Source organism: Oculina patagonica, chromosome 1 (assembly GCF_052425735.1).
Source record: "Oculina patagonica isolate OP01 chromosome 1, crgOcupat, whole genome shotgun sequence".
Taxonomy (NCBI): Eukaryota; Metazoa; Cnidaria; class Anthozoa; order Scleractinia; family Oculinidae; genus Oculina; species Oculina patagonica.
This window is the reverse complement of record NC_135758.1, coordinates 2829218-2843399: the sequence shown is the minus strand read 5'-3', so window position 1 is coordinate 2843399 and position 14182 is coordinate 2829218. Positions and strand designations below refer to the sequence as shown.

Below are 14182 nucleotides of genomic sequence, written 5' to 3'. Positions count from 1 at the left end.
GATCTAATAAGAAAACTAGAGGTACTTTTCATGGTGTATTTGTAACACAAGTTCCAAAGGGAACACAATACTTACCCTCCGACCAATGACGAGCTCTCCAAGGTCCTTGACTTTTAGCGCCTTGCTGTAAATCATTTCCCTCAATTCCGGAATGTTCTCGCCAGTTGTCGGAGACACGACAATATTTCCCACAATCTTCGGGAAGCCTTGGTTGTCGAGATATTTCACTGCGATGCTATGCTTCAGTGCATCGACACGGGCCTGTCGGTTCTTCTTCGGCAGTAAGTCGAGATGCGTTCCGACGATTAGAACTTCGGAAAAGGGCGCGCGAGCCTGGAAAAGAAGAAACGAGAATGTATCACTTGCAAGCTGTGGAGTAGATACGATAACTCGCCGGTACGATTTATTCTCCTGCAATCCGAAACAAAAGTACTTGGGACACCACAAAAACAACGTGACAATTTGTTACAAATGCTATAAAATCGAGATCTCACTTCCCCGCTTTACAATGTTGCAATAAAGGCAGCAATCAAAGGCACTGTTTTTTCACGCTTCACAACATTGGAAAGGGGGAAGGGGGGAATTACTAGTATTTTTGTTTCTCAGGTGGGAAAAAAACAGCAGTTGTAGGTGGAGAGAGGAGCAGTGGGCGTAAACTGTCTTACCCAAGAACACAACACCTCGCAAACACAACAAGCCTCGTCCGATTCAGGACAGCTCGATGTGGAGTCCAGTGCGATTACCATAGGGCCACCACACCTCCCATGTATCTTGGTATTCACTAGCGACGCAAGCACAAGCGCGAACATAAAAAGGTAGTTTGTGCCAAGTGAAAATTAACGTCGACATAAGCATAAATACAAGCATAATAACTCGATGTCTACTAGTTATAAAGCTCAAAATTAATGCTCAGACGGGGGGAAGTCTGGAACAAGTGGTTTAATTGGGCAGACACGGCCACGGATTTACCTGAAAACGCTCTTACAGATTTTTCTAAAATTCTGTCAACAGTTAGTTAATCTACTAATATTTAACATATCCAAAAATAAACACCAATTGTCAATCTAGATTTCGAGAAAATCAAACTTGTTTGAAAACAAAAAAAAATGACAATCGTTGCTATGGTAACCTTTGTGACTAAGTGACCAGTAAAAAATTAAACTTTGGTCATATTTGATCATTATGGTGTATTTTGCCAAAAATCGAACATTGGCTTCCTAGATAACTTTCATTTTGAAAACGACCACCCTAGGGCTAAAAAAACTACATCGAGCCCCCTTAAGAGAAATTATTGCAGGGGGAATTGGTCGTGGGATTAACCGGGTCCACAAAGATTAATTTAAAAATAAAATTTTCACCTGTATATTGAGCAGCCAGCGCCTGAGACTCTCGACTCCTTCCTCTCCATGTGTCACGTTCCATACAGCCAGGTAAAGAGTGTTGGGCGAGAGAAACATTTGATGAGCGGCGTAATATACATTTTGTCCAGCTAAATCCCAGGTACTGAACGTTATCAATGGCGCATCGCTCTACAAAGAAAAAAAAACGGGTTGTAATAGACACGTAGGGCTTTTCCATGAGTCACAACTGGCCAGCCAGACCGGTATATTTGCAATATAGAGCGACGAAAAATGCGTATTTTTACTCGTATTTTCCGAGGACCATAAGAGAGTGGAATGCACTCCCTGCGGCGATTGTTGAGTCCGGCTCTCTTACGTCCTTCCAGTCTGGACTGCGCGAGCATTTTTATCAATTTAGTAGTTTACCCATATAATTTTAGAATTTTTAGATTTTTAAAATTTTTAGATTTTTAGAATTAATTTAGAATTTTTCAGTTATTATATATGTACATATTGTATTTTTACTTATTTTTAGACGTTGGTGTGATATCCGTATGGACTTTTTACCAACTTATTAAATGTAGATGTAGATGTAATTCCGCTGTCAGTCAGTTTTGTCCTGTCAAATCAGTCAATGCATAAATATTACGCACTGTTGTGGTGGATTTGTGGGAAATTCTCGTAGAAAAGGCCCATTTCACATTCAAATCCACCGGACCGGTAGGCCAGTTCTGAATAATGGAAAGCGCCGTTAGCAATGAAAAAAATGAAGTGTTTTCCAACATTTCAAGGGTAGTATTTGTTCCGGGTTTAGCTTCACTTTCACGGCGTAGAGGGGTTACATAACAGAGATTTGCGTTGAGTTCAATGACTTCAAGAAAGAATAGGAAAGCAGCGGGACCGAGTGGTTTTAGGACGCTGGTGCTGTAATCCGGAGGTCCGGGGTTAAAACCCTCCACCCTACCAATTGCTGGATTTGTTCTTGGTCGTCCCGAGTTCAAATCCTCGGACACGCTTTGTATATAGCCAACTGGTCTGCCTTCTGCTAGTCGGGATTTTTAACGTTGTTATGTTCATTTAAAATATTTGTTTCCTCTGTTTCACTGGCATGCCTTTAAACTAGCTATCTCTAAGAGATATGAAGCTAAGTGCATGACCACTATAAACAACACTTGCATTAATTTGACAAAGCAAACAAGTTAGAAGTGTTTGAACAAAAGAAGAGGGTATGAAAAACATGTAAACAATTCGCGAAATTTAAAAGTCGAAAAAACAGACCAACTTTTGAACTTTTTCCTGATGTCCAAAAATAACCATACATATCTTACAGCACTAGTGGAGAGAACTTATCATATCTCGCGGCTTTCTTCCTTTGGTGATGTCACTATATTCTCATAACTCGTGTGTTACTTTACATTAAAAACTGTATGGAGAAAATGGACGCTGATCATGCAATCACTACCTGTGTTAAGAAGCGTTGTAATGTGAACCGTGAACTGGAAGACATTTGAACCTGCCATTCATCGATCACAATCCCCACAGTGGACAAGTTAGGAGGCAGTTTCTGACCCTTCAAAGCCGCCAAAAGAGTTGTCTTCCCACGACCCTATAAAAACAAAAAGATATGACTACAATAAAGTAGCGCGTTTATACAACCACAACGGCGAACCCAAGTACAACGTCAATTTAAAACTGAATTTCGATCAATTCAGTTCGTCAATCGGTGTCAGAATTATCCTCTAGCCAAAACAGAAACATGAAAAAATTCGCTGCCTTGGTCACCATTCTCCAACTTACTCAAAATTTGATCACTTTCACTTTACGCTGTTCTGACGGTACACAGCAAAATCCATGTCTTCGGGCTTTTTTAACTGTGAAATCGGACTAAGTAATTGAAAATGCTTGGTCTTGGGCGAAACAAAATTACCATTTTATACTAGTGATGAACTCGTGGGGAGGGGGGAGTACCACATGTTTTGCCTAGCTGATTCTCACTCGTGACTTTTTTTCTAGCTGGGAAATTGGACAAAGAAAATAAAAATGCTTGGTCTAAGGCGAAAGAAAATCATCATTTTATACTAGCGATGAATTCGGGAGGAGGGGGAGGGGGGAAGAGTTTGATTTCGTTATAGTACCACATAATTTGCCTAGCTGATCCTCCTTTCTGGCTGGGAATTTCGATTAAGCAATTGAAAATGCTTGGTCTAAGGCGAAAGAAATCAATCACTTTATACTGGTGAAGAACTCGGGGGGAGGGGAGAGTCTGATTTCGTAAGAGTAGCTGTTACCTGCATTCCTACCACCATGAGCTTCATGCGGTAATACGGCACTGACTTGCGCAGAGTAGCTCGTAAGTACGCCAGGGTATCTTTAGGTCGAACACCGTTCTCACCTAAAATGATTTTTTAAAAAAGGAATAATAATAAAAAGAACGTAAGCAGGTTTGGTCAATGCGCAAGAAGCAGCAGTTGACGAATTGGAATTGAAATCAGGAACAACTAATGACAGAATCTTCTGTCCTTGTTGCGTTTTTGTTTCTTTCTTTTGTTTTTTGTTTTGTTTCGTTTTTTTTTTTTTTTTTTTTTTTTTTTGCTTTGTTTGTAGGTTTTAAACACTGACTTTCCATTTTTTTTGCAATTCAATCGTTGGGCCGTCCGTTCAAAAGTGAAGCTGCCATCATAAATAAGTTGGCGAGAGAAATGCGCGGAATGGACAAAACAACTCTGACGTTCCCCTCCCCTCGCGCCTGCTAAATTTCGAAAAAAGCAGCTTCGCGATTAAATGATAGAAAAACAGCTAAGGAATTACAGGCTAGGGATGGCGCAGTGGTGAGAACGCTCGCCTCCCACCAATGTGGCCCGGAGCCGGTGCCATTTGTGGGTTGCGTTTGTTGTTGGTTCTCGTCCTTGCTCTGAGGGTTTTCTTCGGGTCTCTGCTTTTCCTCCCTCCACAAAAACCAACTCGATCTTCGATGCACGTAGCTCTAAGCTCCTCTGTGTTACGTAGGTAAAAAAATTACATTAACAATTTTTAATATACCTGGTCTAACGTGTTTAGGAATGCCTGGAAGATACAGCTTGTTCAGTCTAAGTTGCCAGCATTCACGCAGGTTGCCAAGTTCAGGAGGAAGTGTTCTCAAGTCAGGATTACTGCAAAAACAAGAAACATTTTTAGAAGTACGAAAAAACCCCAACTACGATTGGAATTTTAAATTGTAAGATATCTCGACCAAGGCTTCGTCGTCAAAATAACACAACTTTGCACATGAGTCTATTGTGAGAGAGCGTTTCAACTGATTAGTTGTGTCAAAAGCACGCCAACAGCAGTTGCATTCGCCTTCCGATCGCCGTACGCGTTTCAAAAATGTTTATGTATAAACTTGCGCGCAGGGTATTCTAATGTAATACCCAATCTGTTCTGGGACTCTCTAAAGATGGCCATTGGGGGGGGGGGGGGGGGTTGGTGTTCCCTGTTCCCTTAGATATGCTTTTGTTCCCTTGCTCCCAGTTTTATTTTCCTTTTGTTTCCATGTTTCCAAAAAGTAAATGGTCATGTTCCCTTGTTCCCTGAAACCCCTGGGGGCGCCTCTCTAAACACTATACAACACAGTTAAGAAGGAAGAAAAAAGTGGGACTGTGTTTTCTTGCTCGTTTATTTTTGTTGCCTTAGCTCGTTTATACATGTAGGGTCACTCATTCCATTGCAATTTGGGAGAATGAAAAAAAAAAAAAAAAACACTACACAGCTTCCTTGGAAGTGAATATGTTACAAGAAAAAGATAGGTTAAGGGAGAGAGAAAAAGAAGGGGGGGAGGGCAGAGAAAAAAGGGGGGAAACGCCTGTTTAGTATCTGTCGTAACTCATCGAATAATATTTTTTTTTTCTCACTTGCTTAAATCCAGCTCGATGAGGCTCATCAGTCCACAAATACTCACGGGTACCACTTGTAAGTTGTTGTCGCTTAAAAGAAGTGTTTCCAGCGTGGGAGCAAGCAGTGAGGCAGGAAATTCACAATCCGTCTTGATATCTTGAGAGTCTTCTTGGCCGGTGGTCTTGAAAACGCCAGAAAACGGAAAGCGCTTGGGGGAAGTGGCTTGTGGATCCACAAGTGGTTTGGCGGAGAGCTGAATAAAAAAAAGTCAAAGTTACTATTGTAGGCATTCCTGTATAATTCTCAAACTCATATATAATTCATCAAGTAAAAACAATGAAAATCATAACCGTGAAGGAGGTTTGGAAACCCGGTCTTAATTAGCATAGATATTTACGATTTCATTTCTCCGTTTACTCCGTAGTTTTTGTTTCGATTGAGAAGATATATCAAACACTCGAGACAGTGTTTCATCGGCTATCCAACAGCTCGAATTTCGTCAAAAATACTACGCTGCCCGTCGTATTTTCAACTCTCTTCTCGGTGTTTAGATATTCCGATGAAACACTGCCTCTCGCGTTTGATATATTACTTCAAGATCGACTTGGGAAACATGTAAAGCCCAGAACACCAGAACACACCGAAACAGCCTAAAACAGAACACTCTTACAAATTAATATTATACTTCAAGACGAAAATGGCGGGCAAAAGTCCGTTTGTAGTCCCCCGACATCTACAAATATCACGTAAACAATCTGACTGCAAATGGCCTCACAACTAGGTTATGTCCAGAGAGTTAAATAGAGCCAGTCCTTTGTAGTGCAAACTGACTATCAGTGCGGAATTTCTCGGTTTCAAGGTCGTATTTTTCCTCACCAAACAACACCCGCGTTGAAATGTGTTCAGTCGCTGGAGCTCATAATACACGATGTACATTACTTGCAAAAAATCGGACGTTAAAATTTCGGACACTTTTTATCTCATTTCGGGCAAATTTCAGACAAAAATTTAGGACACTTTGCTAAAACATAACTAAGTAAATTTATGCCTACAAAACACGAATTAAACTGAAACAACATCTGTGAAAATGATAGCTTTACTTCACTCGCACGATTTTACAGATACACCGACACGAAAATAACAAGTACATGAACTATCAAGCCGTGACGTATCTCAAGCCGTGTCTCAGCTAGAGTTCGCTCCATGAAGGAGAGCTCAAAGTGGCTTAATGATCTGCTACAAGATCTTCAAACGGCTCATCTAGCTCTAGTTCCTTTGTTACAGCTTCTACTATTTCTGGCATTTCAAACCCCTTCCTTGCCACATCGGGTTTGTTTGTGCACTGTAACTATTTCCGACGCTCAAAAATTTTGGACCATTTTATTTTCGGACACTTTTTTTTGTCCGAAATTAAAATCGTCAGAATTTTTTGCAAGTCATGCAGCTGCTTCTCTGCTTGTCACGTGAATTCAGTTAGCAAGCTTGTACAGCGACAACCAATGATGTTACGAAAAGAAATAAAACTTATTAATTGCTCAAATACCTTGTTGTAGGAGAGGTTAAACTTGTGCAAAGTGCTACACCTCCAAAATTCTGGCTTTGGCAATAATCTGATGGAGTTGTGACTCAAGTCCAGATCTTGAAGAACCATTAGCTGACACACGTTCCAAGAAATCGTTCCAAGATGATTGTTCGAAAGGTTAAGTCGCTTTAAAGAAGATGACCACACCATTTCCAGGTTGCAAGAAAAATGGGACAAATTGTTGTGGGAAAGATCGAGGATTTCCTGTGAATAGAGGAAAAAACGTCATTTGTTAGGAAATTGAGGCAACAACAACAACAACAACTTACAACAGCAACCTTTTTTACAATGCGTTTTAAGGGACTATGTCACGGATTTTACCAGATTTTTGAACAGTCAAAATTTATATCTGTGTAGCAAGAAACCTAAAAATAATAGTCCGTTTTTATTAAAAATTGCTATATTAGAGCACTGAAACCGTTAACAAGCGTCTTTGGCTGCAGATGGCTCGGATGGAAACGGATTGCAACTTAATTCAAGTTTTTTCAGCGCGTCTTAAAAAAAATCGATATTTATAGCCGTTGCTTAATTTCTATCCCCAAGTTAAGGTTATATCTTCCTTTAGATGTTCAAAGAAAATGTTTTTATGGTTAAGTTGCCTACCACTAATTTCAGAACAGTTTAGACAAAAAAAATGACGTAGCTCCTTTAACAAACCTACCAAGGGGCATTTCCAAGGCATGGGGAAATCTCGTAGCTTGTTATGGTCGACCAAAAGCTTTGTTAACCCAATAGCTCCCTGAATTCCTCTCGGTAAACACTCCAGCTTATTGTACGACAAGCTGAGGACCTTCAGGGCTGTACAGCCCCATGTTTCACTGTCAGTCATGCTTGAGCCAAGTTCGTCGCTGTCATTTGGGTCGCCACATAAGGATGTGATATTGTTACGTGCGAGATGCAGTTTCTTTAAGGTTGGTATCTGCAGTAGTGAGGCTGGCACAAACTTCAGCTCGTTGTCATTAGCAGAGAGTTTCTGTATTCTGATGGAAAATAAGATGGATAAAGGGTATGATAACTTTATTTCACTATTTAAAGTAGTCAAGTGTTATGCGCGTTAGCAGGGTCGAACATCTGCGCTTTGGCATTAAAATAAATGATTGGCTTGTTGATCGCGATACTAAAATCATTGGCTAAAACTAGAGCTCATAGCGAAACTTTTGTTTCGCTCAGCAGAAATTTAGTGTGAACACAACGCTTCGCTCCCAGCAGGACCACACACAAACGCAACCTCCCGACCCACCCCAAATATTGATTGTAGAAATGCGCTGTTACCTTGGGCGATGTTTCATGCACCTCCCCCGTCCCCGCTTCCCAAAACCTGTTTTTCACTTTTGTTGCGCTGTTACGATACGTGGCGATACATGATGCGCGAAACGTTTCGTGACGTAATAAATGTCAACGCACCTTTACGAAAAGTAAAAAAAAAAAGACTTAATTCTACTTCAAACAGAGCTTTCCGTAACGAAAAGTTGCGATGCATATTTCCTTTCACATTGTTATGCTGGGCATTCAGTTGCATCGCAACTGTGAGCTTCTTAAATGGATAAAATTCATTTATTTAAATTTTCATTTCTCACGGCATTTAAAGTTTAGATTGCTGTAGTCAAGTGATAATAATAATTATAACTCAAAACTGATAATGATAATAAAAAAGCGCGTTTATTGAACCACTAGTTAGGAAAGTATTACGAACTCTCTTTGAAAGCCTTGCCTTTCATTTCAACTGATCGCAGAACGGACAAAGTAAACAATGTCGTTATGGAAGTTTAATGAAACGTGCTTTCACGGGACAAAGACGGGACTCATACATTCTTCCTTTAGAAGAACGTCTAATTTTCGGCCGAGACCGAACGTTCGTAATATTTTTGAAGAATTGAGCCTAAATTTCCTTTAAACTTTCTTATTTTTTTTTTAATTTAAAAAACAAAGTGGTATTGCAGTAAAGAAGTCACATTCTTAACCGATAGGTTCGTGTTCATGTCACCTGTGAGTGATGATAATGTTGGTTACAGGTCATGATTTAAATAAAGATTTATTCAAGGCATTTAGTACAATCATATATTTTTTCACTCACAACAAATAGGAAAAAATATATTCGTTCCTACCAAAATTTCAGCCTTCGGCACATTCTTAGGATGTTCTTAAATTTTGGCCACTTTTCAGCCTCGACGTTCTTATAAAAAAAGTTCTTATATAAAAAAAAATACTTAAGTCCGGCCAGCGTGCACAAACACATTCCGAGAAAAGCGAAATTTAATATTGTTAGTCGAATAAGAATTAACCGCGTCTCTGAACTTTGCACTGAAAAGCATTGAAGCCTATATTTTTATAACATTTTAGTTCTAAGATCCGTTACGTCTGGGAAATATTTCATTTTTGAAGAAAATCTTCGGTATTTATTACAGTGTAAGTTATCGGTAAATACGGACTCCCCGGGTGAAATGAGCACCATTATAAAGTTTTGTCAGATTATTAATCCTTTGAGTTCAAATTTTGTGCTTACTACTTTTATATTACATTCTCGGCCTTTTTAGCGTCAACTTTTTAAATCTCTTCAGTCAAACTGGAAAGAGCCTAATTCCACCACCAGTTTCAAATAATTTGTCACAGACATCCTCTTTCGGGATACCCAGGTTATGCCTCAAAAGCCCCTCAGAAGGACTGCTTTTGACAAACCCATTAGCTTGTCAGTATTACATACATGTACATAATTATATAGGTGGCATTTACCAAGCAGCATCCCTGCCGAAATTTTCATTTGGCGTGCAGAGACAGGATTTGAACCAAGCTGAAAATGAGCTCATTTTCTTGTAATACAGAGGAGAGGGACCTGACTAGGAGGTTGGGAAAATGTGACCTTAGGGAGGGGGGTGTAAAAACGGAAGAGGGGCGTTTACATTAAATGTACATGATACAATATAAGCAGCCAATCTGTATTGGGTATTTACAATAATGAGCTGAAAGCACGGCATTGTAGATAACCATACAGATTGGATGCGAATATTGTCTTGCACTTGTGAAATGAATGTGCAAGTTTTATCGCCTTTAAGCTTCAAGTTTGTAAATTGATGTCCCAGTCTGTATCAATATTACAGAATGTCTATTCTGCATTTCTGTATTGGGGTTGACAGTACAATTCATGTGACCTGAATAGTGCCTCCTTAATTGAACCACTTCGTTTTGAAATCTGAATAAATTTTTCATATACAGTGTAGTAAAGGTCAGTGCACTGTTACTCAAAGCAAAGTGTTATCACGCATACCTTGTATAGCTGCTTATAACTTCAGGTAAATATTCTAGCTTATTTTTGGACACATCAAGTACTTCCAAGGCAGGCAGGATGTTGAACAGCTCATCTGGGAGTTCCTCAAGGTGATTTTCTGACAGTTCAATACTGACAAGCCTTGCCGACAAGTTAACAAACCAGGCTTTGTGAAGTGCATACAAGTTTTTTCTGTCCCATGCAGCAGAAAACATGGTGACAGTGGGATCCACTTCAAATGAGAGTGTTGTCTTGCGTTTGTTTCTAGTTTCCTTTGTGTATCTGCAAAAAGAAGGTATTGAAAGGAAAATTAAATGGATGCATTATATACAATGTAGACAGGGCCAAATTGTTATAACAAATACTACTTGGAAACAAATAAGCGATAAATGACAGGGACAAATGCCAACAACTATGACGGCCATGATAATGGTGACAATGGCAATACAGTCGACTCTCTCTATAACCAACACCTTCAGGACCATGATTTGGTGTCCGTAATAGAGAAAATCTGTAGTAGCGAGCAAGAGTTATTTTCAGTAATTCTTATTCGCGGGGTCTTCAACTCCTGTCGATAATAGCAGGGTGTGCTTAATAGCGAGGTGTCCCAATTTTATATTAAGGTGAGAGTTGACTGTTATGGGAATGGGAATGCTAATGCAGGGTCGTACCTAGCGGGCGGGAGGGGGGGGGGGGAGTGCCCCTGCCAGGAAAACTAAAAAAACTAAGAAAACTAAAGGAAAAAAAGAAAAACTATACTGAAAAAAAACCAGTTGCCCCCTGCCTGGAAAACTTGCCCCTGCAGACAAAAAATCCTAGGTACGGCCCTGAATGGCAATAAAGATGATGATGATGATGACAATGATGATGATGATGATGATGAGGAGGAGGAGGAGAAGGTGGGGAAGCAGGGGGGATGATGACTAGGATGAGGATGATAACAACAACAACAACAATGGCAATGATGACGACAATGATGATAATGTGGCAATGATTATGATGGTGGTCGTAACAGCTATAGTGGCGGCGGTGATGGCGGCTGCAGGTGATGGTGATTGTGGTGGTGGCAGGGGTGGTTGTGGTGGTTTTTGTGACTGTGGCTATGATGATGATGATGATGATGATGATTGTGACAAAGATAAAGAAGATGAGGATGTTATGAATATTTCTTACCTCATTAGTGCATCTCCTATCAGTTCCCAATATTTCTCCACGATGTCGCAAGTCACTTTAGCCCCATTTTCTATAAGATAATTAACAATGGCAGTCTGCCGACCCACACAAGCACCTTGCAGTGGGCTCCCTGGTACTCGGCCACCCTGAGAATCTAACGCTACTAGAGGAGGATCCACGTCCACCCCTTTCTTGATTAACAATCGTACAACCCGCCCATGCCCAAGTCTGCAGGCCTCGTAAAGTAGCAACTGTCCGTGCGTCCGTAAAAGAAGAGGCTCCTCCGATAGCAAAAATTCCACTACTTCATGCTTTCCAGATTTACAGGCAAGTAAAATGGGTGACGAGTTACCCAGTGCAGGATCGTGCACTAATGCACCTTTGGAAAGCAAAAACTGTGCAATGTCTGCGTGTCCTTTCATGCAAGCAACACATAAAGGAGTTCCATTTTCATCTGCTATTTGATTGACATCTGCTCCAAAATCTACAAGCTGACGTACTACATCCAAATGACCATTTTCACAAGCCATGTGTAGAAAATTTCTAGGTGAGGTACAGTTGTCATCTGCTTCACCGCCACAGATGAGTTCTTGCACTATGTCATGATTATAGTAAATTGCTTGTAACAGCGTGTCAAGGTTGCCTGTCCTGCAGGCCTCGTGCAGCTGTTTAATTACTCCTGAAAGGGCAAATGTAAAAAAATTGAGGATGTTAGTCAAGCAAACTAGCTGATAAAAAGAAAGAAACTCATCAACTACATGTAAGGGGAATATATCCTAAATGTATTTTTACAAGAAAATAATATGAAAAACAACCAATCATTTATACAGTTTGCAAATTCCACAAATTGTCATAATGTACATGTAGTGGGCATTCAAAAATATACTGTGTTGTTTGGGAGATCTGAAATTACAAATAAAGGCCACAAAACCACTCAAATCCAATCAGGAGTTTCAGCTCACTAAAGTTCACCTAGTTTTCTTGTTTCTTTTTATTTACACGTGTCAGTATCGGATTTAAATTGCCGAAAGAGGGAAGGAGGGGGCATCGAAGAATGTAACCTTTCTTACCAGGCGTAACTACTCAAATGTTTGGAACAAAATTGAAGGTTCGATTGGGTTCGATTGCTCAAATTTTTTTGTGAGAGTGTGATTGTGTTTGATTACCGAGCGCAATCAAACCCAATCATATGATTGGGTTCGATTATTTCGATTGAGTTCGATTAATCAAAGGTTCGATTTAGTTCGAGTGGTTACGTGGGGTTTGGGGTGCTTGGGGAGGGTGAGGGTGGGGGAATGCCAGTTTACATGTATTTTATACTCTGCACGAGATTGAATTCTAAGCACTAAGATTCTAAGATATATAAACAGGAAGTGATTGTCAACTGAAGTTGATTCCAAGCATATTCTTCACCAGAAACAGGTAATTCTTAATTCTAAGAACCGATAATCATAAATAACAATTACAGCATTGTCTTCCAATCAGACATGTACTTAACTTAAACACAGCACAGCAAAATATAAAAGTAATTGATCACTGCTTTGGTTAGTTAGATTAGTTGCATTTGTAAGATTAAGACTGAAGCAGATTGACTAGACTAGACATTCTCAAAAAATTAAAGATATAACTTTATGGTTACACTTAACCATATTAACCATATTATTTAATTATATTATGTTCAAATTAAATGTTTGATAAAACATTCAAATCTGAAAAATAATCGTTATCATGATCTTCAGCACGATTGTTACTAAATTAAGTTGAAACTGTAGTGAGCATGCACAATGCAACATGTGACAATTAATAGATCCACAGCAACTTCACATTTTAAAATAACAAAGATATTTAACCTTGCATTGACAATTCAAGAAAGTTATTCAGGCATTCACTTACGATCACTTGAACATTGAGTCAATGGGATCGTCATTCAGCGACAGAAACAATCTTTTCACTTTGTAAATGCAAATTCGATTCAGTGATCCACGAAAAGGCAGAAAGATCTAGAAATTGACCTCAAACAGACGGCGATTGTGAAGCTCGTAACTCAAATTATCAAATAGAGCTTCTAAGAAAAACATCCCTTGTGAAGTTCACCGATGCAGTGCAATAATGCCTTTGAGGGTTGAAATATCGGCTCAAATATAATGATATTTTGCAAGCCATGTCACGTTTCCGCATTCTAGAATAATTTACCTTTGCTCATGGCGTATTTATACTAGAACTTCTTCCAAGAATAATTTTGCTGTGGCGTAACATTCCTCTAAAAACAGGATGAAGTGTGAAAACTACTCGGAGACATCTGTGATGAAGGATTCTGCTGGGGCAAGGGCAGCTGGGACGCTTCTTGTGTTTCCAGGAACTGGACTACAGTCACTTCACTGGAAATTGCGTGACTTCCGTCATGGTCTGACAGAGCACTCCAAATTTGGAGTGTCTACTCTTTATTTGGGAATACAAAGTCCCGTATGCCAACACACATTTAGCGGGAAATTTCAGCAAGATGGCGTCGAAGAGGCCAAGTTCCAGCTTGAAAAGTCACTTTGATACAAGCAAGAAAAGTAAATCTGGCGCTGGTGGTCACCCAGATGACGAAGATGCAAACGAGGGCTTCGTGGATGGTGCAATAGTGCGTGTCAAGATGCGGAACTTTGTGTAAGTTTGAATTGTAGTTTTCTGCACAGATGAAATCGAATGTGCACGGTGCCAGAAAAATCGCGTGAATGTGCGGTTTGTTGTATTCGGTCGCTCGTAGATACTTACATAAGACTTATGTATAAGCTTATACTTGACAAAATAACAGTCGTTGCATACTTTGAAAGCTTGAAAGTTCCACAAGATCTGTTGGTTTAATACCTCCGAGTCCGCTTCGATCTTTGTGCCGTAGTTTCGCCGTAGTTGCAATCCGTGACATACATGTGGATTCACAGAGCTTTGCAAGCTTGTGGGGAGTTTGCA

At 39.9% G+C, this 14182-nt stretch overlaps 2 protein-coding genes across 4 annotated transcripts in view; one reads left to right on the top strand and one right to left on the bottom strand.

Moving 5' to 3' along the window:
* LOC144649000 (leucine-rich repeat serine/threonine-protein kinase 1-like) overlaps positions 1 to 14182 on the bottom strand; it is a 51667-nt gene that overhangs the window by 20213 nt on the left and 17272 nt on the right. Inside the window, exons 1-11 of one of the 3 annotated variants that reach the window (XM_078508555.1) lie at positions 13421 to 13618; positions 11228 to 11906; positions 10055 to 10336; positions 7454 to 7772; positions 6754 to 6996; positions 5228 to 5463; positions 4380 to 4489; positions 3629 to 3732; positions 2803 to 2946; positions 1359 to 1529; positions 76 to 333 (exon numbers count right to left, since the gene is read on the bottom strand). In XM_078508555.1, coding sequence (XP_078364681.1) covers positions 76 to 333; positions 1359 to 1529; positions 2803 to 2946; positions 3629 to 3732; positions 4380 to 4489; positions 5228 to 5463; positions 6754 to 6996; positions 7454 to 7772; positions 10055 to 10336; positions 11228 to 11906; positions 13421 to 13430 — 2556 coding nt within the window. In that variant the 5' untranslated portion in view covers positions 13431 to 13618. Of the gene's footprint in view, positions 1 to 75; positions 334 to 1358; positions 1530 to 2802; positions 2947 to 3628; positions 3733 to 4379; positions 4490 to 5227; positions 5464 to 6753; positions 6997 to 7453; positions 7773 to 10054; positions 10337 to 11227; positions 11907 to 13420; positions 13619 to 14182 lie in introns of those variants that run through there. The other 2 variants (XM_078508484.1, XM_078508610.1) reach the window with 2 other exon arrangements.
* Positions 13696 to 14182, top strand: part of LOC144631577 (structural maintenance of chromosomes protein 5-like) — an 81831-nt gene continuing 81344 nt past the window's right edge. The window contains exon 1 of the mRNA XM_078490070.1: positions 13696 to 13879. Coding sequence (XP_078346196.1) covers positions 13728 to 13879 — 152 coding nt within the window. The 5' untranslated portion in view covers positions 13696 to 13727. The remainder of the gene's footprint in view (positions 13880 to 14182) is intronic.